The following is a 27,235-nucleotide window of genomic DNA, read 5'->3' as shown; positions in this document are numbered from 1 at the left end:
AAATCATTCTGACTTTCATTGATAGACCAACAATAGGTCCCAGACCTTCCTTCCTTCCTTTTTTCCTTCCTTTCTTCCTTCCTTCCTTCTTTCTGTTGCAAGACCACTTTTGTAATAGGTATTGTATTTTTTGTCTTCTAAATGGATGAGGGGTTGAGAAGGAGTTCATCTGGAATTATAATAAAATAAAATTTAATAAAAAGAGAGAAATAAAATAGATGACTTGAAAGTAAAATAAAGTAGCTACAGATAAGACAAAATGCTTGGGAGTTCACTTGACAAAACAGAGAGGAACTTCTTGAATATTATTATAAAATGCTCTTTATACAAATAAAAATAAATTTAAATAATTGAAACAAGGAATAATTGCTGGGTAGATCAAATCAATGTAATGAAAATGACAAAATTACATATAATAGTTTATGTATTCAGAACCACTCCAATCAAACTGCCAAAGGATTATTTTTGTGAAGTTAGAACAATTAATAACAAAATTTACTTGAAATTCATTCAATTTAATTTAATAAACATTAAATACCTATTGTGTATTTTAGATATAAACAAAAGGATATAGTTTTTTTCCTTAAAAAAGCTTACAATATAATTGGGGAAGACAATATACAATAAGAAGGAGAAAACTGGGACAGTTGAAAGTGGGAGAGAAGGTATTCAGAATTGAAGAATGAGAATGGTGGAGTCAAATATAGGGAGGGTAACTGCTGGGATAAGCATCAAGGGGCCAAGAATATTCAGGAAATCATTTTTTAAAAATGTAAAGGAAAGAAACTCAGCCTGATTTCAAACTATACTCCCCCAAAACCATATTTGTAAAAAACAAAGAAACAAACAACTAACAGAACCCTCTTGGTATTGAGTAACTGATTTTGATTAGCAGAAAAAATAGGGACACAATGTACAGAAAGAAATGAGCATAGCAATCAGCTTTTGATAAAAATGAAGATCCTAGATTTGTATTCAAGAACTCAATATTCAACAAAAACTGTTGGAAAAATAGTCTAGCAGAAACTAGGTATACACCAATATTTCACATAATACACCATGCTAAGTTCAAAATTAATGTATGATTAACACAAAAAGGATGATATCATAAGCAAATTAGGGAAGTATGGATAAATTACTTGTTAGATTGTGGATACAAGAAAAGTTCGTGAATAATAAAAAGAGGTAAAAAGAACAATTTTGGTTCCATAAACTTCAAAAGATTTTGCAGTCATAAAACTCATCCAGCTAAAATTTGAAGAAAGAAACTTGGGGGTAAAAAGATTTTTATAGCATATTTCTCTGACAACTATTTCAATTCTAAGACATGTAGGGAGCTTAGTCAAATTGTAAAAGGAGGGTAATTTATATATTGGTAAATGGTCATAAGATGTGAATAAACAGTTTTCAGAGGAGTAAATCTATGCTATAGTTAGTCATATGAAAAAATTTATTAAAGCTTTTTATTATTCAAAACATATGCATGGATAATTCTTTGAAATTAACCCTTGCAAAACCTTGTGTTCTAATCCCCCCCCTTTCTATTACCCCTTTCCCTAGGTGGCAAGTAGTCCAATATATGTTACGCATGGTAGAAATATATGTTAAATCCAATATATACATACATATTTATATAATTATCTTGCGGTACAAGAAAACTCAAATCAGACTGGAAAAAAATGAGAAAGGCAATAAAATGCAAGCAAACAACGACAAAAAGAGTGAAAATATTATGTTATAATCCATCCTCAGTTCCTACAGTCTTCCCTCTGGATGTAGATGGCTCCTTTCATCACAAGATCATTGGAACTGATCTGAATGATCTCATTATTGAAGAGAGCCACATAAATCAGATTTTTTGCATAATTTTGTTGCTGTGTACAATGATCTCCTGGTTCTGCTCACTTTACTTAGCATCATTTCATGTAAGTCTCTCCAGGCCTCTTTGAAATCATCCTGATGATTGTTTCTTATACAACAATAATATTCCATAACACTCATATATCATAACTTATTCATCCATTCTCCAATTGATGGACATCCACTCAAGTTCCAGTTTTTTGCCACTACAAAAAGGGCTACCACAAACATTTTTGTGCATGTGGGCCCCTTTCACTCTTTTAAGATCTCTTTGGAATATGAGCCCAGTAGAAACTGCTGGATCAAAGGGTATGCACAGTTTGATAACTCTTTGGACATACTTCCAAATTGTTCTCCAGAATGATTGAATCAGTTCACAATTCCAATAACAATGCATTAGTGTCCCAGTTTTCCCACATCCCCTCCAACATTCATCATTATCTTTTCCTGTCATCTTAGCCAATATGAGAGGTGTGTACAGGTATCTCAGAGGTGTCTTAATTTGCATTTCTCTGATCAGTAATGATTTAAAGCACATTTTCATATAAATAGAAATGGTTTCAATTTCTTCATCTGAAATTTGTCTGTTCATATCTTTTGACCATTTATCAATTGGAGCATAGCTTGAACTCTTATAAATTTGAGTCAATTCTTTATATATTTTATATTTATTATTTATATTTATTCATTTATTGCTTTATCAGAATCCTTGAATGTAAAAATGTTTTCCTAGTTTATTGCTTCCGTTCTCATCTTGCCTGCATCAGTTTTGTGTGTATAAAACCTTTTTAACTTAATATAATCAAAATTATCTATTTTGTGATCAATAATGATCTCCAGTTCTTCTTTGGTCACAAATTTCTTCCTCCTCCACAGATCTGAGAGGTAAACTATCCTATGTTCTTCTAATTTGTTTATAAGATCATTCTTTATGTCTAGATCATGAACCCATTTTGGTATATGGTGTTAGGCATGGGATTAATGCCTAGTTTTTCCATACTAGTTTCCAATTTTTGCAACAATTTTTGTCAAATAGTGAATTCTTATTCCAAAAGCTGGGGTCTTTGGGTTTGTCAAACACTAGATTACTATAGTCATTAACTACTTTGTCTTGTGAACCTATGCCACTGATCAACTACTCTCCTTCTTAGCCAGTACTAAATGTTTTTGATGATCACTGCTTTATATTACAATTTTAGGTCTGGTAGCTAGGCCATGTTCTTTATATATTTTTAAAATTAATTCCCTTGAAATTCTTGACCTTAAAGTTCTTTCAGATGAATTTTGGTATCATTTTTTTTTTTTTTGATCTGTAAAATAATTTTTGAGGTTTTATTGGTATAGCACTAAATAAGTGTATTAGTTTAGGAACTATTGTCATTCATATTATATTCATTCGGCTTACCCAAGAGCACTTGATGTTTTTCCAGTTGTTTAGATCTGCCTTTATTTGTGTAGAAAGCATTTGTAGTTATGTTCATATAGGTTCCTGACTTTGCCTTAGCAGGTAGACACCCAGATATTTTATATTATCAACAGTTATTTTAAATAGAATTTCTCTTTGCATCTCTTGCTGCTGGACCTTGTTGGTAATATATAAAAATGCTAATGATTTATGTGGATTTATTTTGTATTCTACAACTTTGCTAAAGTTGTGGATTGTTTCTAGTAGTTTTTAAAATTGATTCTTTAGGGTTCTCTAAGTATACTATCATATCATCTGCAAAGAATGATAATTTGGTGTCCTCATTACCTACTCTAATTCCTTTAATATCTTTTTTTCTTCTCTAATTGCCAAAGCTAATATTTCTAGTACCATATTGAATAATAATGGTGATAGGGGGCAACCTTGTTTCACCCCTGATCTCATTGGCAATGATTCTAGTTTGTTTCCATTACATATGAAGCTTGTTGATGGTTTTAAATAGATGGTACTGACAATTTTAAGGAAAAGTCCATTTATTCCTATACTCTCTAGTGTTTTTAATAGGAATGGGTGTTGGATTTTATCAAATGCTTTTTCTGCATCTCTTGAGATAATCATATGGTTTTTGTTATTTGGTTATTGATATAGTCAATTATGCTAATAGTTTTCCTATTATTGAACCAGCCCTGCATTCCTGGTATTAAATCCTACTTGGTCATGGTGTATTATCCTGGGGCTGACTTTCTGTAATCTTTTTGCTAATATTTTATTTGAGATTTTTGCATCAACATTCATTAGGGAAATTGGACTATAATTTTCTTTCTCTTTTCGTCCTACCTGGTTTAGGTATCAGTACCATGTCTGTGTCATAAAAGGAATTTGGTAGGAGTTCTTCTTTTCCTATTTTTTCAAATAATTTGCATAGTATTGGAATTTGTTGTTTTTAAAATGTTTGATAGAATTCACATGTAAATCCATCTGGCCCTGGAGATTTTTTCTTAGGAAGCTGATCAATAGCTTGTTCTAATTTCTTTTTCTAAAATGGGACTATTTAAGTAATTTATTTCTTCTTTTGTTAATCTGGGCAATCTATATTTTTGTAGGTATTCCCCCATTTACTTAGACTATCAAATTTATTGACATAAAGTTGAGCAAAATAACTCCTAATTATTGATCTGATTTCTTCTTCATTGTGGAAAGTTCTCCCTTTTCATTTTTGAGACTAATAATTTGATTTTTCTTTTTCCTTTTTCTAATCAAATTAACTGAAGGCTTATCTATTTTGTTGTTTTTTTCATAAAACCATTAAGATTTATTAATTCCATAATTTTATTTACTTTCAATTTTATTAATCTCCCCTTTTATTTTTAGAATTTCAAGTTTGGTATTTAATTGAGGTTTTTAATTTGTTCTTTTTCTAGCTTTTTTACTTGTAAGTCCAATTTATTGATCTTCTCTTTCTGGATTTTGTGCAAGCATTCAGAGTCGTAACATTTCCCTATATTACCATTTTGGCTACATCCCACAAATTTTGTTATGTTGTCTTATTATTGTCAGTCTCTTGAATGAAATTATTGTGTCTATGATTTGCAGTTTCACCAATTCATTCTTTAGGATTAGATTATTTAGTTTCCAATTAATTTTTGGTCTATTTTCCCTGGGCCTTTTATTGAATGTAATTTTTATTGCATTGTGTTTTTGTATTGATTCCATGGACTGGAGTAAACTCCGTTCTGTCTCTATCAATTTTCTCCAAAGATTTATCAAACCTATCTTTTTTTTTTTAATTTTATAATTATAACTTTTTTTTTTTTGACAGTACATATGCATGGGTAATTTTTTTACAACATTATCCCTTGCACTTACTTCTATTCAGATTTTTTTCCTTCCTCCCCCAACCCCCTCCCCCAGATGACAGGCAGTCTTATACATGTTAAATATATTACAGTATATTCTAGATACAATATGTGTGTAGAAGCGAATTTCTTGTTGCACAGGAAGAATTGGATTCAGAAGGTAAAAATAACAGTTTACACTCATTTCCCAGTGTTCCTTTTCTGGATGTAGCTGATTCTGTCCATCATTAATCAATTGGAATTGGATTAGCTCTTCTCTATGTTGAAGATATCCACTTCCATCAGCATACATCCTCGTACAGTATCATTGTTGAAGTGTATAATGATCTTCTGGTTCTGCTCGTTTCACTTAGCATCAGTTGATGTAAGTCTCTCCAAGCCTCTCTGTTTTTCTCCTGTTGGTCATTTCTTACAGAACAATAATATTCCATAACATTCATATACCATAATTTACCCAACCATTCTCCAATTGATGTACATCCATTCATCTTCCAGCTTCTAGCCACTATAAAAAGGGCTGCCACAAACATTTTGGCACATACAGGTCCCTTTCCCTTCTTTAGTATTTCCTTGGGATATAAGCCCAGTATGCACATTTTGATAACTTTTTGGGCATAATTCCAGATTGCTCTCCAGAATGGTTGGATTCTTTCACAACTCCACCAACAATGCATCAGTGTCCCAGTTTTCCCACAGCCCCTCCAACATTCATCCTTATTTGTTCCTGTCATCTTAGCCAATCTGACAGGTGTGTAATGATATCTCAGAGTTGCCTTAATTTGCATTTCTCTGATCAATAGTGATTTGGAACACTCTTTCATATGAGTGGAAATAGTTTTAATTTCATCATCTGAAAATTGTCTGTTCATATCCTTTGACCACTTATCAATTGGAGAATGGCTTGATTTCTTATAAATTAAAGTCAATTCTCTGTATATTTTGGAGATGAGGCCTTTATCAGAACCTTTAACTGTAAAAATGTTTTCCCAATTTGTTACTTCCCTTCTAATCTTGTTTGCATTAGTTTTGTTTGTGCAGAAACTTTTTAATTTGATGTAATCAAAATTTTCTATTTTGTGATCAATAATGGTCTCTAGTTCTCCCTTGGACACAAACTCCTTCCTCCTCCACAAGTCTGAGAGGTAAACCATCCCATGTTCCTCCAATTTATTTATGATTTCGTTCTTTATGCCTAAATCTTGGACCCATTTTGATCTTAGCTTAGTATGTGGTGTTAAATGTGGGTCCATGCCTAGTTTCTGCCATACTAATTTCCAGTTTTCCCAGCAGTTTTTGTCAAATAATGAATTCTTATCCCAAAATTTGGGATCTTTGGGTTTGTCAAACACTAGATTGCTATTTTTATTCACCATCTTGCCCTGTGAACCTAACCTATGCCACTGATCAACTAGTCTATTTCTTAGCCAATACCAAATGGTTTTGGTGACTGTTGCTTTATAATATAGTTCTAGATCAGGTACAGCTAGACCACCTTCACTTAATTTTTTTTTCATTACTTCCCTTGAAATTATTGACCTTTTGTTGTTCCATATGAATTCTGTTGTTATTTTTTCTAGGTTATTTAAATAGTTTCTTGGAAGTCTGATTGGTATAGCACTAAATAAATAGATTAGTTTAGGGAGTATTGTCATCTTAATTATATTCGCTCGGCCTATCCAAGAGCACTGAATGTCTTTCCAATTATTTAAATCTGACTTTATTTTTGTGGCAAGTGTTTTGTAATTTTGCTCATATAATTCCTGACTCTCCTTTGGTAGATATATTCCCAAATATTTTATACTATTGACCATTATTTTGAATGGAATTTCTCTTTGTATCTCTTGCTGTTGGATTGTGTTGTTAATGTATAAAAATGCTGAGGATTTATGTGGATTTATTTTGTATCCTGCAACTTTGCTAAAATTCTGAATTATTTCTAATAGCTTTTTAGCAGAGTCTTTGGGGTTCTCTAAGTATACCGTCATGTCATCTGCGAAAAGTGATAATTTGATTTCCTCATTTCCTACTCTAATTCCTTGAATCTCTTTCTCGGCTCTTATTGCTGAGGCTAGAGTTTCTAGTACTATATTGAAAAGTAATGGTGATAGTGGGCAACCTTGTTTCACTCCTGATCTTATAGGGAAAGGTTCTAGTTTATCGCCATTACATATGATGTTTACTGAAGGTTTTAAATATATGCTCCTTATTATTTTAAGGAATAGTCCATTTATTCCTATACTCTCAAGCGTTTTTAGTAGGAATGGATGTTGAATTTTATCAAATGCTTTTTCTGCATCTATTGAGATGATCATATGGTTTTTATCAATTTAATTATTAATATGGTCAATTATACTAATAGTTTTCCTAATATTAAATCAGCCCTGCATTCCTGGTATAAATCCCACTTGGTCATAGTGTATTATCCTGGGGATGATTTTCTGAAGTCTATTTGCTAATATCTTATTTAAGATTTTAGCATCAATATTCATTAAGGAAATTGGTCTATAGTTTTCTTTCTCAGTTTTCGATCTACCTGGTTTAGGTATCAGTACCATGTCTGTGTCATAGAAGGGATTTGGTAGGACTCCTTCAATCCCTATTTTTTCAAATAGTTTATATAGCATTGGAGTTAGTTGTTCTTTAAATGTTTGGTAGAATTCACATGTAAATCCATCTGGTCCTGGGGACTTTTTCTTAGGAAGTTGGTTAATAGCTTGGTCTATTTCTTTTTCTGAGATGGGACTATTTAGACTACTTACTTCTTCCTCTGTTAATCTGGGCAGGCTATATTTTTGAAGGTATTCTTCCATTTCATTTAAGTTATCGAATTTATCGACATAAAGTTGAGCAAAGTAGCTCCTGACTATTGTTCTAATTTCCTCTTCATTAGTGGTGAGTTCACCCTTTTTATTTTCAAGACTAACAATTTGCTTTTTCTCTTTCCTTTTTTTAATCAGGTTTACTAAGGGTTTGTCTATTTTGTTGGTTTTTTCATAGAACCAACTCTTAGTTTTATTAATTAATTCAATATTTTTTTTACTTTCAATTTTATTAATCTCACCTTTTATTTTTTGAATTTCAAGTTTTGTGTTTGTCTGGGGGTTTTTAATTTGTTCCTTTTCTAGCAGTTTTAGTTGTAAGTCCAATTCGTTGGCCCTCTCTTTCTCTATTTTATGCAAGTAGGCCTGTAGAGATATAAAACTTCCCCTTATTACTGCTTTGGCTGTATCCCACACATTTTGGTATGATGTCTCATTATTGTCATTTTCTTGGGTGAAGTTATTAATTATGTCTATGATTTGCTGTTTTACCCAATCATTCTTTAGTATAAGATTATTTAGTTTCCAATTATTTTTTGGTCTATTTTCCCCTGGCTTTTTGTTAAATGTAATTTTGATTGCATTGTGGTCTGAAAAGGATGCATTTACTATTTCTGCCTTACTGCATTTGACTTTAATGTTTTTATGCCCTAGTACATGATCAATTTTTGTATAGGTTCCATGAACTGCTGAGAAGAAAGTATATTCCTTTCTGTCTCCATTTAGCTTTCGCCAAAGATCTATCATATCAAACTTTTCTAGTATTCTATTTACCTCTTTGACTTCTTTCTTATTTATTTTGTGGTTTGATTTATCTAATTCTGAGAGTGCAAGGTTGAGATCTCCCACTATTATAGTTTTGCTATCTATTTCCTCTTGCAGCTCTCTTAATTTCTCTTTTAAGAATTTAGATGCTGCACCACTTGGTGCATATATGTTTAATATTGATACTGCTTCATTATTGATGCTGCCCTTTAGCAGGATATAATGCCCTTCCTTATCTCTTTTAATTAGATCAATTTTTGTTTTTGCTTGATCTGAGATGAGGATGGCTACTCCTGCTTTTTTGGTTTTGCCTGAAGCATAATAGATTCTGCTCCACCCTTTTACTTTTACTTTGAGTGTCTCACCCTGTTTCAGGTGTGTTTCCTGTAAACAACATATAGTAGGATTCTGACTTTTAATCCAGTCTGCTAACTGCTTCCTCTTTATGAGGCAGTTTGCCCCATTCACATTTATGGTTAGAAGGACTAATTCTATATTGCTTGCCATCCTATTAACCCCTGCTTATGCTTTTCCCCTTTCCTTCCCTCTTACCCCCCTACCCAGTATTAAACTGGTGAACACCACTTGCTTTTCACAGCCCTCCCTTTTTAGGATCCCTCCCCCACCTTAAAGATCCTCCCCTTATTTTACCCCTTTTCCTCAAAATTTCTGTATTCCCTTCCCCTTAGCTTACTTCTTCCCTTTCACTTTTCAATGAAGTGGAAGAAGTTTCACCATAAATCGAATATGTCTATTGATACACACTATGTTCATCTCCCTCCTTTCTTTCTCTCAGATATAATAGGTTACCTTTGCCTCTTAGTGAGATGTAGTACCACCACTTTACACTTTTTAATGATATAATTTCCTTTCCACCTATAGTTTCTAAGACAAATTGTACATATGTTCTTTACATATTTTTTTTTTGGCAGAAGTATAGTTCTCAAAATTTCTTTTTACCTTTTTAGAAATCTTTTGAGTTCTGTATTTGAAGCTCAAACCTTTTATGTAGTTCTGGTTTTTTCATCAAAAATAGATGGAATTCATTTATTTCGTTAAATGTCTATCTTCTTCCCTGGAAAACGATGCTCATTCTTGCTGGGTATGTTATTCTTGGCTGCATACCAAGTTCCTTAGCCTTTCGGAATATCATGTTCCAGGCCCTTCGTTCTTTTAATGTGGACGCTGCTAGATCCTGGGTTATCCTTATTGTGGATCCTTCCTATCTGAATTGCTTTTTTCTAGCAGCTTCCAATATCTTTTCCTTTGTCTGATGGTTCTTGAACTTGGCCACTATATTTCTTGGCGTTTTGATTTTAGGGTCCCTTTCAGTAGGTGATTGATGAATTTTTTTCAATGTCTATTTTACCCTCTGTTTCCAGAACGTCTGGGCAGTTCTCTTTGATAATTTCCTCGAAAATGGTATCCAAGCTCTTTTTTTCCTCACATTTTTCAGGGAGTCCGATTATTCTCAAATTGTCTCTCCTGGATCTGTTTTCCAGGTCTGTTGTCTTTCTAGTAAGGTACTTGACATTCTTTTCAATTGTTTCATTTCTCTGGTTTTGCTTGACTACCTCTTGATTTCTCCTTGAGTCATTCATTTCTACTTGTTCCAGTCTAATTTTCAATGATGTATTTTCTTCACTCACTTTTTTTATATCTCTTTGTAATTGTCCAATTGAGTTTTTATCTTCTATGGAATTTTTTTCCATTTTATCCATTTTATTTTTTAGAGAGTTGTTTTCTTTTTCCACCTCACTAATCCTGTTTTCCTTGGAGTTGTTTACCTTTTCCAGCTCACTAATCTTGTTTCTCAATGATTTGATTTCTTTATCCACTCTGTCTTTGAATGTATGGGATGACTTCTCCAGGCTCTCTTGCCAAGCTTCCCTTTCCTTTTCCCATTTCTCTTCTAGCTCTCTTGTGAGAGCCTTTTTGATTTCCTCTATGAGATTCTTTTGTATTGAGGAGCAGCTCATATCCCTCTTAGTGGATTCATCTGGGGACAGTCTATTTTTAGTCTCCTTAGTGTTTGAAGTCTGCTCTCTCTCCATACAAAAGCTGTCAATGGTTAGAGCCCTTTTGAACTTTTTGTTCATTTTGTCAGAGTAGGAATCGAAGAAAACAAATTGACAAGAGAAACAATTGGTCTGTTTTGCGGGGGATGGGGCTGGATGGTGTTAATGGGCTTCCTCTACAGACTGGGGGTAGGGCAGCAGAGAGCCACTAACAGAATAGCAATGACTATACTGAGTCTGCGCTCTGAGGCTCTGAGAACTCGCTGAGTCAGTCCAGGTGGGCATTGGGGGTGGCTGGGTTCTGAGAGACGCTGGCTTTCTGGGGTTTTAATCTTCACCTCCGGTGTTTACACCCTCTCCGCTGCTTCTGGCTTGCTGCCAAGACAGAGTATCCACTCTGGGGAAAAAGTCTTTTTGCAGAAACGGCAGAGATCGTACCCCTCCCCCTCTGGTCTGAGCTGTGTGAGCTGCCTGTCTCGCTCTGGCTTGCCTGCCCTCAGTCTGCGCCCAGTCTGATTGACCCTCCCCCGAGCAAACACAGACCTTTTCTGGCGACTTTCAAGGATGTCTTCTCTTGGTGATAATTTGTGGATTTCTTTCTGGGTCAAGCATTAAGTCTGAGGCTTGTCATGAAGTAAGTTCTGAGAGAAAACGAGGAGCTCAAGCAGCTGTCTGCCTCCACGCCGCCATCTTGGCCGGAAGTCCTATCATACCTATCTTTTATAAAATTCTATTTACCTCCTTAACTTCTTTCTTATTTATTTTATGGTTAGATTTATCTAGTACTGAGAGAGCAAGGTTGAGATCCCTCACCTTTATAAATTTGCTGTCTATTTCTTCTTTTAGCTCTCTTAACTTCTCCTTTAGGAATTTAGATGCTATACCACTTGGTGCATATATATTTAGTATTGGTATTACTTCATTATTTATGGTACCCTTTAGCAAGATACAGTTTTCTTCCTTATCTCTTTTAATTAGATCTATTTTTGCTTTTGCTTGATCTGAGATCAGGATCACTACTTCTGCTTTTTTTTTTTTTTTTTTACTTGCCTTGAGGCATAATAGATTCTGCTCCAGCTTTTTACCTTTACTCTGTATTATCACTCTGCTTTAAATGTGTTTCTTGTAAACAACATATTGTAGGATTCTGGCTTTTCCAGTCTACTATTCACTTTTATTTTAGGGGCAAGCTCACCATGTTCACATTCACAATTAAAATGACTTATTCCATATTTCCTACCATCTCATTTACCCCATGCTATTATATTTTCTTTTCTTTCCCTCTTTCCCTCCTCCTCAATATTTTGCTTCTCACTACCACTTCCCTCAAGCATCCCTTCCCATTTCTTATATCTTTCCTCTACTATTTCTGTTTTCCCTTCTATTAGCCTTCCCCTTTCTTTGGAGATCCCTCCAACTTCCCTATAAAGTGAGACAAATTTCTCTGTGAAAGCAAATATGTCTACTATTTTATCTTTGAGCCAAATTTGATGAGAGTAAGATTCACACAATGCTCATCTCCTTCCCTTCTTTCCATCAATTAAAATAAGTCTTCTTTGCCTCTTAGTGATATGCAGTTTCCCTCATTTTATCTCCATTTTCCAATTTTCCAGTACAATCCCCTTTCCATCTCTAGTTTCTTTTTTATATTATGACAATAAAATCAAATTATGCCTGCACTCTCTATGTATACACACATCAGAGATATAGTTCTCAAGAGTTCTTTCCTTTTTACATTTTTATGCTTCTCTTGAGTTCTATATTTGGAGGTCAGATTTTTTGTTCAGTTCTGGTCTTTTCATCAGAAATAAATGAAAATCACCTGTGTCCATTGAATGTCCATCTTCTTCCCTGAAATAAAATGCTCAATTAACTGTATAGTTTATTCTTGACTGCATTCCAAATTCCTTTGCTGTAAAAGGCTAGAACTGAGCAATGTACTTGGATAATGAAGCATGTGAGACTAATTGCCAATTGGACAGTTCCTATTAACTTGTTTGAAGGTTGAATCTCCCTGACTGTTCTGTGCTGACTTGATTGGTGGGACAAAGAGGGGGAAGTGATGTGTGTGGGAGGAGTAGGAGGATGAAGAGGAATTGAGACGCAGAAGCTGACTCAGTCTCTCCGGCCGTTTGAGGGAGGAAGGTGTGTGTGAGGTTGTTAGGCTTAACCCCCTGACCTTTAAAGACGTTTAGTGACCCTGACTCCAGCTGATTTCTAGGAAGACAGAGTTCCAGAATTTGGCGTCCAAGCGTGGGGCCGGCACCCTACTTCCACTGAAGTCCTCAGATGAGCAGGAGATTAGGTGAGTATTCTAATAGAAATAAGGAATTTACCTTGTTAAGGACTAAACCAGCAATCTCTAGTAGCTGAGATGGAGCAGGTGTTAGCTAAAAACATTCCCTCGGCCTCAGCTGACCAGATACAGTCCCTGCTCCTGCTCCAGCCTCCCCTAGTAGTAATCCTATAGAGGATATAATTAAGATAATTGACGAGAAGAGTTTACTTGTAACCAGCCCACAAATGGATAGTCTCTTAGACTCATTGAATTGCACGTACTCTTGGTTCTTAAAGGAAGAAAAACTAAGCATAGATAACTGGAAGCTAGTGGGAGTTGAAATGAAAAAATTTTACGCAAAAAATGGGCCTTATTCAATTACCACAGAGGTATTTTGTATATACAATGTGATTCAATTAGACTTAAGCTATCCAGCAAGTTATAGGAGAAGGAAAAGTGAACAGAGGAGGAAGCATGAGGAACAAAAGATAGAAAATAAGCAAACTCAAGGCCTTGCCAGAGGGCAAGGGGATGTGAATGAGGAATTAGGGTGTGCTGACTCTGATTGTCCTGAAGAGACTTCAACCCCGCCTACAGAGCAGATTATTGATCAGCCCACATCAACTTCACCTTCAGGGATGGAGGGAGGAGGAGTAGTGGGAGGGGCGGTGATATCATTGGCACCTCCCCTCCCCCCCCAGCAATCACTAACCCCCATAACTAGATTACAGTAAGGGCTTATTGAAGCCATTCAAAAATGGAAAAGAAATAGATAATGATTTCAAACTTCAAATTTTTCCCATGATTCAACAGCATAATTCTGCAGGTCAAGAAAGTAGAAAATTTGCTCCTTTTAATATGGATGTCCTTAAAGACCTGAAAAAAGCTTGCATTCTCTTTGGGGCTACATCAAATTATGTTAAGATGTTAATAATACACAATTTGGCTTATGAAACTTTAACCCCTAGTGACTGGAAAATCATTGCAAAATTATACTTAGAACCTGGACGAAACTTCTTGTGGTTTTCTGAATATAGTGAGCTCTGTAGGATTCAAGCCAAACAAAATAGTCAAAGTGGAGTTAATACTTCAATCACCTGTGACCTACTAACAGATGTAGGTTCTTATGCAGACGCTTCAGTACAGATTAATTACTCCATAACAGCATTTGAGCAAATTGCTGCTGCTGCTATCAAAGCATGGGCTTCTCTCCCCAGTAAAAACTACAAGGGTGAGACCTATATAAAAATTGTACAAGGACCAAATGAATCCTTTGCTGATTTTGTGTCACATTTGCAGACAGCTGTCACATGGACTAATGATGAAAATGAAGTAACAGACACTTTGGTAAGGCAACTTGCTAGAGACAATGCCAATGAGGTTTGTAGAAGGATTATACTAGGACTAAATAGGGATGCTCCTTTAGAGGAGATCATAAGACGCTGTGCCACAGTGGGCACAAATACCTTTTATAGCCAGGCTATAATGCAGACTTCCCAAGATCCCAACATAGGAAGACAGGGTCCCTTTTGGCAAGGGATTTCCAGAGACACTTGTCAATGCTTTCAATGCGGTAAAGTAGGCCATCTGAAAGCTCAGTGTTGGCATAGAGACAGAGGGAGAAAACAGGCTGGGAGAACAAGACCCAAAACCCCATGTCCAAAATGCAACAGAGGACTCCATTGGGCATCAGAGTATAGACTGATTCAGGGAAATGGGATGAGGGGCCCAGCTCCAGGGCCCCAGGCAAAAAACACCTGGGGCATGATGGCAGCCGATGCCACACCCAGAGAGTGCCTCCAAGTCCAATACCCAGACATGACTAATCAGCTGGGAAGCCATCTGATGAGAGAAAGGGATTACACAATCAGTCAGCCAGGAAGCAACATGATGGGAGAAAGGGATTACAATTAGGAAGGATAGAGTTGTATGCAGCTGGGACAACTGAGATACCCCCTGGAGAGATGAAATCTGTTCCTCTCCAACCTATGGATCCCTTGCCTCCAGGCACAGTAGCTTTGACCATTTCACCTCCTGGGAGTACTTACAAGACAGTGTTCATTCATATACTGATGTGGGAAACTGGGGAATGTGTAGATAATATCCCAGTCACTAACACAGGGAGACAATGTGTGACTTATCAACCAGGGGAAGTAGTAGCAAAGGGTTGATTGATACAGACTTCTAATAAGCAATCTGGTGACAGTCACCCATGTTCTGACTCCAAGCAGTAAAACCCAGGAATATACTGGACAGCAGCTGTGACAGCTGACCGACCTATGCTCACCATCTATATAAATGGCATAGCATTAGAAGGACCGGTGGACACAGGTGCAGATCGCACAGTCATTAGAGGTGCCAACTGGCCTAGTCAATGGCCAAAGAAAAAGGCAGACACCTACAAGTCTGGGGTAGGAGGATCAATAGCAGCTGAAGCTAGTGCTACCCCTTTAAGATGGGTATTTGAAGGTGAAACAGGAGTTTTTACTCCTTTTATAGTTGAAAAAATCCCCATCAATCTGTGGGGAAGAGACATTTTACAACAGTTAGGGTTAAAAATGAGTACTTAGGTTTTTTAGGCAAGGCTGCTGTTGAAGGCCTGCCAACACTTTTACCTGTTCCTGTCCAATGGAAAACTGATGTACCAGTGTGGATAGAACAGTGGCCCTTAGGTAGCAATAAAATTCAGGCCTTACTAGACATAGTACAGGAACAACTTAATCAAGGACTCTTACAACCTTCTCTAAGTCCTTGGAATTCCCCAGTATTTGTTGTAAGAAAGAAATCTGGAAAATGGAGGATGTTGACTAATTTAAGAAAGATAAATGAACAGATGGAAACTATGGGAACTCTTCAGCCTGGACTTCCATCTCCTACTCAGTTGCCTAGAGAATGGCCTCTTTGGGCTATAGACATTAAGGATTGTTTCTATTCTATCCCTCTAGATAAGGAGGATATGAAAAGATTTGCCTTTTCAGTGCCCAGCGTTAACTTAGCTGAGCCTTATAAAAGATATGAATGGACAGTTTTGCCACAGGGAATGAAAAACAGTCCTACTATGTGTCAAATGTATGTTGCTGCTCCTCTTACTCCAGTAAGAAAAGCATTTCCAAAGGTAATGTTATTACATTACATGGATGAAATATTGGGATGTGCACCTGAGGAACAAATGTTAGAAGCATGTCTACAAAAAAACCATAGAAACACCAAGGAATTATAAATTGCACATAGCTTCAGAAAAGATTCAAAGACATGCTCCTTTTCAATATTTAGGATATGAAGTATATCCTAAGGTGCTTACAGTACAAAAACTCTCCTTAAGAACAGAGAAGCTAAACACCTGCTATCCAGCTTTAGGAAGAGAGATGGACTAAAAGTACAAATTGAAGAATATTTTTGAAAAAAAATTTCTTTTCTATTTTTAGAATATGATATGGTTAATGTGGGGATTTGTTTTGCATCAACATACATAATTGTAATAGATTTTGTTTTCCTTGCCTTCCCAGTAGGTAGGAGTGGGAAGAGAAGATAGAAGGAGAGAATTTGGGACTGAAAATAAAATTGAATTGAAGAAAAAAAGGCATATTATATCTTGCATGAGGAAGATCCCTATGTTTGAAAAATGGCCCTTAAATAATACTTAAAGAAGGGCAACCAAGATTGGTAGGGACCTTTATTCTGTGTCATCTGGAGATCATTGGAAGGAAATGAAGATGTTTTGCTTGGGGAAGAGACAGGTGAGGGTCTGCTAGCTGTCTTCAAATGCTTTAAGGATTGTCACATTGAAGAAGGATTAGATTTGATTTTCATGGCAGCAGAAAACAGAACTAGAATGAACCATGGAAATTACAGAAAGATAGATGTTGGCTTGATGGGAATGGTAAATTCTTGAAGATTAGAACTCTCTAGAATTGTAATTTTGTTCTCAGAAAATAGATAGTTTGCTTTCTTTGGCGGTCTTCAGAGAAAGACTAGGTGGTTCAGTGGATAAAGTGCTAGGTCTGAAGTAAGGAGGACCTAAGGTCAAAACCAGCTGAAGACATTTAGTTGTGCATGACCATGTTTGCCTTTACTCCTCTTCTGTAAAATGAGCTGGACAAGTAAATGGCAAACAATTCCATTATCTTTGTCAAAAAAGCCCCAAATGGGATCATGAATGATAAGACATGACTGAAATGATGCAACAATCAATGAGAAAAAGGCTGGACAAGCACTTGCTTGACCTGCTGTAGACAAGATGTTTGTTCGTGTATTTACTCTAGTAATATGGCCTGTAAAGGTCTCTGAAATCATTATGATTGTGCAATTTAGGAAAAAAGATGAACAGATTTCTTTTTTGCCTATCCATATTTGAAAAACAGAGATTAATTAATAATGGCAGCTTTGTATTTGCTGTGGGATGATGTCTCTAACCTTAGTCAGTATTTGAGATTTGGTAAGGTTATGGAGCTTCTATTGATACTTCCCTCCCCACCTCCAGTACATTTTTTCTGAGGTTTAGATTAGATATGGTAAATGTCCCTCCCTCCTTTCAGTACTGCAGGATTTTGCATGCTAGAGCTGTGTATGGTACTGCCATATTAGCAGAGCATAATCTTAGTAAAAGCTAACATTTATATAGCATTTAAAGTATGCAAAGCCCTTTGTAGACACTGACTCATTTGAGTTTCACAAGACATTTGCCAGAAATGTATTATAAATCTAATTTTCCCCATTTCTTAGATGATGAAGCAAAGGCTTAAAGAAGATACATTCAGAGTGTGAAGAGACCTTTATGCTTTCTGAATCTCTCATTATTGATGAGAAATATTAACTCCTGTGATGTAAAGCAAATAGGTAGCAGACCATACATTTAAATTTATGCTGAAAAAGTTCACCTCTTTTTTTTTCATATTTCCCTGATACATGGCTTTCCTATACTCATATAGCTATTAATTGTCACAGGCAAAATTTTCAAGGACTAAGTGCAAAACCAAGAACATATAGACACTTAATAAAGGCTCATTGATGATTTTATTTGTACTTTAGACCTCCATGAAACTTTAACTCCACTCTGGTTTTGTCACCACAATTTCTGATAAGAATCAAAGATGTTTGCATCATTACCATCACATTTTTAAAATGAGTAAGGTTAATTATTGTTTTGTGAACTTTACTAACCATCACAGGATTCCATGACTTTATTTTTTCTTACAGTAGGTCAATAAAAATGAACTTTGAGACTTCAGAGATGAAGATTTGCATAGTATCAATGAAACTTCCCAGTTGGATCATAGTTTCATTGGCTGTCCCTTTAACTCCACCCCTTGCTTTACACATGCATATATTCCTTTCAGAATTTGTCAGAGCATTACTACAGCACTCAAGGTTGAGGTAGTAAGAACAAAGAAGCAAACATAGAAGAGGAAAAAGGAAAGAAATAAAAAGCTGACTAACAATGAACATCATCCCAAGCTTAAGTGCTGGAACTTGGACACTACTTATTCTCTTTCTGACTCTCCTATTTCTGTAAGTGAGAACTTGTTTTTCTGCTCTATAATTTTCCTAGGGATTAGGACCAGTTCCTTCATGACTATTACAGGAAATTTCACAACAGCTGGTTTCAAGTTGCTTCTATTCTTTGTATAATGTACAAAAAGATATATTATTTACATTTCTGTAACTGAAAGTGCTGACCTTTTTTTTTTTTGTTGTTGTTGTTGTTGTTTTTTGTTTGTTTGTTTGTTTATCTAAATAAATTGAGAGTTTTCTAGAAAAAGGACCAGGGGAAGACTATAAACTACCTAATCAAAAGCTCTATTTCTTTTGCTAATAGGAGAGATATTGAGGATATTTCTTTGATATTGGTCAAGTGATTTAAAAGCAAAGAAAATTACTTAAAGAAAGCTTACTTCATGTTAATGGTTTTTCTTATTATTGTTCCAATTTTGCTTCCTATTATTTTACTTTTCATAGGTTAAAAGATTTTTCCTTATGTCCAAAAAATTATAACTCATCTTGATCAAACCACTATAACAGTTTTTTGTTTTTTCTTTTTTTTGCTGAGGCAATAGGGGTTAAGTGACTTGCCCAGGGTCTGAGACTAGATTTGAACTCAGGGCTGACTTCAGGGCTGGTGCTCTATCCACTGTCCCAACTAGCTGCCCCCACAATCTTTTAGTCAGTTTTTAGAGAGTATGTATGGCATATTTCTGTGTTCTCTTTTTCAAAGGCTTTGGGGTGGGATTATCACAAAAAATTGCATATTTATGTTCTGCTCCATCCATCTTTTTAAAGTAATTAAATTAAATTAAAGTTCTGAAAAGTCAGGGAAATAAAAAGCTGGTCAATATCCTGGATACTTGTCAGAGATGGAAACTTTTCTGTACAAACAATACAAGTTACTCAGTTTTGTCTAGAGTTGCTATCCCCAGAAATTGTTGAGACCTAAGGTCTTATACTAGTAGGAAAATAGGTAGAGACTCAGTCAGATATTACAATTCTCTAAAATCTCAGCATTAGCTTTCTTTATTTTGTATCAGGCTTCTAATAGCTTCAAAATCTATCATTTAGTTATGCTCTATAGGGTATAAACAGCAATTTAAAATTATTAGAAATTTTATTGTGATATCAAAACTTACTGAAGTAAAATCAGATGAAGTAACATAAATAGTAAGGTACAAAAATAGTACCATTCCCATCCAAACTTGTTAGAATTTTTTTTATCATATTTCAGCTGGTATATATATATATATATATATATATATATATATATTTTTTTTTTTTTTTTTTTTTTTTTTTGGCTTATTTTATGTCCTCTTTTATGCAAGTGAAGTTGCAGCATAAGGGTATAACCATTCTGGTTTTGTTGGTTTTGCTCTACCTTGTCTCTTAAAGGTTCTTTCTTATTCCCTTGTATGCATTAGCTATAATTCTTGTGGAAGGATTCTATTATATTTTATTATGATAATGTGCCATACCTGGTTTACTCAATTTTGAATATAATGTTTGTCTAATTTTTTGCTTTTGAAAATAAAGAACCAATGAAAATATTTTTATGTGCATAAGTAATTTAAAATTGTATTTTTATTTCTGGGTACCTATTACGGTAGAAGAATTGCTTGATTAAAAGATATATTCAATTTTGTGATTCTGATTATGTATTAAGACATAGTTTTCCAACAAATTTTCTTGGTTCTGAAGTCCCACCAGCAATGTATTAGTGTACCTGATTCCTCATAACCCCATCAACAGTAGACATGACCATTGTGCATCTATTTACTAGGTTCTATACTGTATTCTGATTTAGGAAAATGAATTCAAAGGTATCTGCAAATAAGAGCATAGAAGGCTATCTACTATTCTGATTTGGACTCTTGCTGAACATCCTTCTTATCTATGTCAAAAATCTTCAGCAAGCCTGTCTCCTTATTTAGTACAAAAGTCTTTGAGGAATTAAAGCTATGGGCCTCCCAAAGCCTATTGGATAGGTACATGGTAAATTGGAGTAAGCAGCAGTATATAATGAAGGAAGGAAGAAAATAAGTTAGAAAGGAAGGAAAGTAAAAAGGAATATGGAAGTAAGAAAGAAAGAATTTTTCAATCATGTATTATATTCTGGGTACTGTGGCATATACTTTAACAATATATTCATTTGATCCTCACAATAATCATGAAAGGTAGGTTCCATTGTAATGCCCATTTTACAACAGAGAAAAACTGAGGCAAACAGAGGTAAAGTAATTTTCTCAGGATCATACATCTATTTAGCGTTGAAAGCTATATTTGAACTACAGGTTTCTTTATTTAATCAGTGGTCCATCAGCCTGTTGGAGGGCTGGACTATAGTAAAAACAAAAACTCACACTCTGTCTCCGCCCCTCAGCCCATTTGCCATAACCCAGCGGGCCGCATAAATGTCCTCAGCTGGCCTCATCTGGCCCGTGAGCCATAGTTTGAGAACCCCTATTTCAAATAGACAATTTACCAGGCTACTTACCTTTGAAGAAGTAGTGGTACAAGAATATTATGGAAAAGATGTATCAGATCTCACTCCCCCCTTACCCATAATTCTATCACAGTGTTGATTTTTAATGTTTGGGTGCACAAATCCTATTTGTAATTAGCAGTTAATATGTTAGAGATGTTAAAGAGATAATAACCAAGAGGAAGAGATGGTCGATAATGACAAATACTATAGGAAGATAAAGAAGTCTGAAAATTGAGAGTGAATGAATTTAATTTCACATTAAGAAATTATTGTTGCCATTGAAAGAAGCAATTTCAGCTGAATAATGCCAAAAGGCAAGTCACATTAGGCTAGTCTAGAATGGATCATAGATTCAGCTCCTAACCCAGGGCTGAGTTTGGAGAGGGAGCCTGAAATCAGTACACAAAACTCAAATAGATCTGCAATACATGGACACCTAGAGATATTATTGAACATGTCAATCCCAGGCTAACAAGTTAGGGCTTGAAGAAACCTTCACCAGGCACTCAGTACTAAGGTAAATAGAATTTGGATTTAATAATACACATAGAAAAGCAGTATGAGAAATTCCAGAGTAGTTTCATCAGCACAGAGTCAACTCTAAAAGGTCTCCAAACTAGGTCTGCAATGAAGGTTGCCTAAAACAAATTGGAGTAATGACCAAAGAAACAAACAAAGATAAGAATTATTAAGAAACCAAACAGTAAACCAAGAAGAGAATATCTTTTTATCAAATATACAAAGTCTTGAAGAAAGCCACAAATTGCCTGCACAACAAACTGAATCCCTAGAAGAAAAAATACAAGAGCCAAAGAATTTAAATTAAAATGGAATTATAAATTTGTTAAGCCTGAGAGAAAAAAAACTGGAAAAAAAATGAGAGGTGTGGAGGATACACTTGGAAAGGGAATTAGGTTGATCATAAAGTGACAAAGTCTCACTCAAGTTACTGATCATTGAAAATTAGAATAGGCCAAAAAAGGATGATGAATTTGTAATACAAGAAGAAATATTAAAACAAAGACAAAAGATTGAAAAGTAAAAGATAATAGAAGGTATCTCAAATGAAATACTAACTTGGATAACACATCAAAGAGAGATCACTTAAGAATCAATGGACTAATTCTCCAATTGATAAATGGTCAAAGGATATGAACAGACAATTCTCAGATGAAGAAATTGAAACTATTTCTAGCCATATGAAAAGATGCTCCAAGTCATTATTGATCAGAGAAATGCAAATTAAGACAATTCTGAGATACCTCTACACACCTGTCAGATTGGCTAGAATGACAGGGAAAGGTAATGTGCAATGTTAGAGGGGATGTGGGAAAACAAGGACATTGATACTTTGTTGGTGGAATTGTGAATACATCCAGCCATTCTGGAGAGCGATTTGGAACTATGCTCAAAAAGTTATCAAACTGTGCATACTCTTTGATCCAGCAGTGTTACTACTGGGCTTATATCCCAAAGAGATCTTAAAGAAGGGAAAGAGACCTGTATATGCAAGTGTGCTTGTGACAGCCCTCTTTGTAGTGGCCAGAAACTGGAAACTGAGTGGACGCCCATCAATTGGAGAATGGCTGAACAAATTGTGGTATATGAATATTATGGAATATTATTGTTCTGTAAGAAACGACCAACAGGATGATTTCAGAAAGGCCTGGAGAGATCTACATGAACTGATGAACAGGACCAAGAGATCATTATATACTTCAACAACAGTACTATATGATAAGCAATTCTGATGGACGTGGCCATCTTCAACAATGAGATGAACCAAATCAGTTCCAATAGAGCAGTAATTAACTGAACCAGTTATATCCAGTGAAAGAACTCTGGGAGATGATTATGAACCACTACATAGAATTCCCAATCCCTCTATTTTTGTCCATCTGCATTTTTTATTTCCTTCACAGGCTAATTGTGCATATCTCAAAGTCCTATTCTTTTTGTACAGCAAAACAACTGTTTGGACAAGTATACATATATTGTACGTAATTTATACTTTAACATATTTAACATGTATTGGTCAATCTGCCATCTTGGTGGGGGGGGAAAGAGGGGAAAAATTGGAACAAAAAGTTTGGCAATTGTTAATGCTGTAAAATTACCCATGCATATATCTGATAAATAAAAACTATATTAAAAAAAAAGAATCAATGGACTACCTAAAAGCCCAGGAATCATATTTCAGAAAATCAGGAGAGAAAACTTCCTAGATTTCATTTAATTAGAGGGAAAGGCAAAAATTGAGAACTTTGCCAGGTAGTTTTCCAAAAAAAAATTGTCCAAATGAAAATCTGTAGGAATGTCTGAACCAATATCCAAAGGTACCAAAGCAAACCATTGCAAATTCTAGGAAAGAAAGAATTTAAGTAATGAATAGCCACAGAGGATCTTGTAAGATTCTGCAAATAACATTATAGAGGAGCAGAGAATGTGGTGTATAGTGTTCTTCAAATATGACATACACTTAGAACTAAGATAATTTATCCAGTAAAAATGAACTTGATTATACTGAAGGGGAAAGAGTCTAATTATGAAATAGAGAACTTCGTTCCAAGCATTCTTGAAGACTAGGCCAGATTAAAGTAGAACCTTTAAACTACAAACTTGAGAGTAAGGAGATATACAAAAAGGTGAATAATTGCAAAAGTCTTTTAGGGATCAAGTGTTTGCATTTCAATTTGGCAAGAGACAGAATGCCATGTCTCATAACAATCATAATGCCAGATGTAATCATAGAAGGGCCAAGTAACACTGAAAATTTGGAAATTATTTCTGTAATATTTTGAAAATCTTTAAGGAGAAAGGAAAAGAAGGGGGAAAATATATTGGGGAAGAAAAAAAAATGGAATGGAGGGGATGGATATATCCCATAATTGGAGGTGAAAGTGGAAATCCAAATGAGTGAAGAAGAATGGGGGAAACATATGGCTTGAACCTCATTTCTACTTACTTAATTTATCTATCTACTATTTTAAATAGTATTTTATTTTCCAAAATACATGCAAAGACAGTTTTCAACATTCATCTTTATAAAACAATTCCAAATTTTTCTCTCTCCCCAAGATAGCAGACAATCTGATATGTTAAATATGTACAATTCTTCTAAACATTTCCATATTGCTGCTCAAAAATTCAAATACAAAAGGAAAAAAAAAACCAAGAAAGAAGAAACAACAAGCCAACAGCAACAACAAAAGGTGAAAATTATATGCTTTGATCCACATTCAGTCCTCATAGTTTCTTTGCATGTGGATGGCACTTTTCATCACAAGTCTATTGGAAGTGACCTGAATCACCTCATTGTTGAAAAGACCTAAATCCATCACAGTTGATTATCACATAATCTTGTTACTGTGTACAATCTTCTCTTGGTTCTGCTTACTTCACTCAGCATTAGTTCATGTAAGTCTTGAGGCTATCCTGAAATCAAATTGTTCATCACTTCTTATTTACATTCATATGCCATAATTCATTCAGCCATTTTCTAACTGATGGGCATCCACTCAGTTTCTAGTTCCTTGCCACTACAAAAAGGGCTGTTACAAACATTTTTGCACATGGGTTTTTCTCCTCTTTTATGATCTTTTGGGGATACAGATCTAATAGTGACACTGCTGGATCAAAAGGTATGAACAGTTTTATAGCTCTTTGGGCATAGTTACAAATTCCTCTTTAGAATGTCATTTCAAAACTCTACCACAATGTATATCCCAGTTTTCCTACATCCTCTCCAACATTTATCATTATTTTTTCCTGTCATCTTAGCCACGCTAAGAAGTGTGAAGTGGTGCCTCAATTACATTTCTCTAATCAACCGTGATTTAAAGCATTTTTTTCATGTGACTTTCACATCCTTTGACCTTTTATCAACTGGGAAATGGCTTATATTCTTATAAATTTGAATCAATTTTTTATATATTTTAAAAATGAGATCTTTATCAGAGACACTTTCTTCTCTTCTAATCTTGGTTGCATTGGTTTTGTTTGTGCAAATTTGTTTAAATTTAATGTAATCACAATTATACATTTTGCATTTCATAATGTTCTCTAGTTCTTCTTTGACCATAAATTCCTCCCTTCTTTACAGATTTGAGATGTAGAATATTCCTTGTTCTCATAATTTGCTTATAGTATCACCCCATCATGAACTCATTTTGACTTTATCTTGGTATAGGGTGTTAGATGTTGGTCAATGCCTAGTTTCTGCCATACAATTTTATAATTTTCCCTTTTGTCAAAAAGTGAATTCTTATCCCAGAAGCCAGAGTCTCTGAGCTTATCAAACACTAAATTACTATAGTTGTTGACTACTAGATTTTGTGAACCTATCCTATTCCACTTATCTACTATTCTATTTCTTAGACAGCACCAAATGGTTTTAATGACCACTGCTTTATAATGTAGTTTTATGTCTGGGACAGCTAGGTCACCTTCATTTGCATTTTTATTAATTCCTTTGAAATTTTTGACCTTTTGTAAAGGTCAAAATCCAGATGGATTTTGTTTTGATTTTTTCTGGTTCTATAAAGTAATTTCTAGAAATTTAATTGGTATAGTATTGAAAAGATTAATTTAGGTAGAATTGTTATTTTTATTATATAAGCTTAGCTTACCCTTGAGCATTTGATATTCTTCCATTTATTTAGATCTAACTTTATTTGTGTGAAAAAAATTTTTTTGGTAATTATGTTCATATTGTTCCTAACTTGGTCTTGGCAGGTAAATTTACAAATATTTTATTTTTCTATAGTCATTTTAAATGGAATTTCTCTTGCTATCTGTTGCTGCTGGACTTTGTTAGTAACATATAGAAATGCTTATTTGGGTTTTTATGGGTTTTTGTGGGTTTATTTTGTATCCTGTAACTTTGTTAAAGTTGTCGATTTTTTTTCTAGTAGCTTTTTAGTTGATTATCTAGGATTCTTTAAATATATTATCATATCATCTGCAAAGAGTGATATTTTTGTTTCCTCATTACCTGTTCTAATTCCTTCAATTTCTTTTTGTTCTCTTTTTGCTAAACCTAACATTTCTAGTACAATATTGAATAATAGTGGTGCTAGTGGACAACCTTGTACCTTCTACTCCTGATCTTATTGGGAATACTTCTAGCTTTTCTTGATTACATATAATGCTTGTTGATGGTTTTAAATAGATGCTATTATCATTTTAAGGAAAACTCCATTTATTCCTATGCTTTCTAGTGTTTTTCATAGGAATGAGTGCTGTATTTTGTCAAATGTTTTTTCTGCATCTATTGAGATAATCATATGATTTCTGTTTGGTTAATGATATAGTCAGTTATACCAATAATTTTCCTGATATTGAAGTGGTGCTGCATTTCTGGTGTAAATCCTACTTGGTCATTATCTTAGTGTATTCTCTTGGTGATAAGTTGCTGTAATCTTTTTGCTAATATTTTATTTAGTATTTTTGCATCAATATTCATTGGGCAAATTTGAACCTCATTTATAAATTGAATGCAAATCAAACTGTTCAGAACCAGGAGAATAATTGATATTGAGATAGTTTTAAAAATGACCAACTTTTAAAAATGCTAAAAACTCATCCTCATATTGATTAATGAAAATCTAAAGGATTGATGATTTAGAATGCTGTCCATCTTCTTGAAGGTGTGATGGACTAGCTTTGTAGAAGGAGATGTGTTTTTGGATATGGACAATATGAAGATATATTTTACATAATTATAGAGTTTTTATATTCCATTTTCTTTCCATAGTATATGCATGTGGGATGAGGAAGAAGGGAAAATGAATCAATGTTAATGTAAAATTATTATTTTCATCAACAACTTGAAATCAGAGACTAAATGAATTCTTAATTGTAGTGGTGAAGGGACTGGAGTTGAAAATAAAGATGAAAAATAATATTATGAAAAATAAGATATATATATATAGAAAAGACATTTTAGAATGTGGTCAGGTAAAACAATTTTAAAATTCTTGATCACAGAAGTAGAATATTTGGGATGATAGTGAGATCAAAATTGTTATTATCCCTATATGTGATTGATGGGAAAGAAAGGAATAGGAGGAGAAAGTTGAGATTTAGGAATAGGGAGGCCAGAGTGTTTTGGTAAACTAATGGAATGTTGATGTCACCTAATATCAGGTGGTTGGATCACAGAGGAATAGTGACCAAGCATTTGAACTGCTTGATAAAAGAGAGCTGTAATCTAGTGTATAACTATTTCCAGAATTGGATTGGG

General features: G+C 34.6%; 1 protein-coding gene across 1 annotated transcript in view; it reads left to right on the top strand.

The window, feature by feature from the left end:
- The first annotated feature begins 18,369 nt into the window (after positions 1–18,369).
- LOC141550490 (cytochrome P450 3A4-like) overlaps positions 18,370–27,235 on the top strand; it is a 34,453-nt gene continuing 25,587 nt past the window's right edge. The window contains exon 1 of the mRNA XM_074281205.1: positions 18,370–18,530. Within this exon, the coding sequence (XP_074137306.1) occupies positions 18,460–18,530 (71 nt within the window). The 5' untranslated portion in view covers positions 18,370–18,459. The remainder of the gene's footprint in view (positions 18,531–27,235) is intronic.

The sequence above is a fragment of the Sminthopsis crassicaudata genome, chromosome 1 (genome assembly GCF_048593235.1).
Source record: "Sminthopsis crassicaudata isolate SCR6 chromosome 1, ASM4859323v1, whole genome shotgun sequence".
NCBI classification, from domain to species: Eukaryota; Metazoa; Chordata; class Mammalia; order Dasyuromorphia; family Dasyuridae; genus Sminthopsis; species Sminthopsis crassicaudata.
This window is presented reverse-complemented; position numbering and strand designations above follow the sequence as displayed.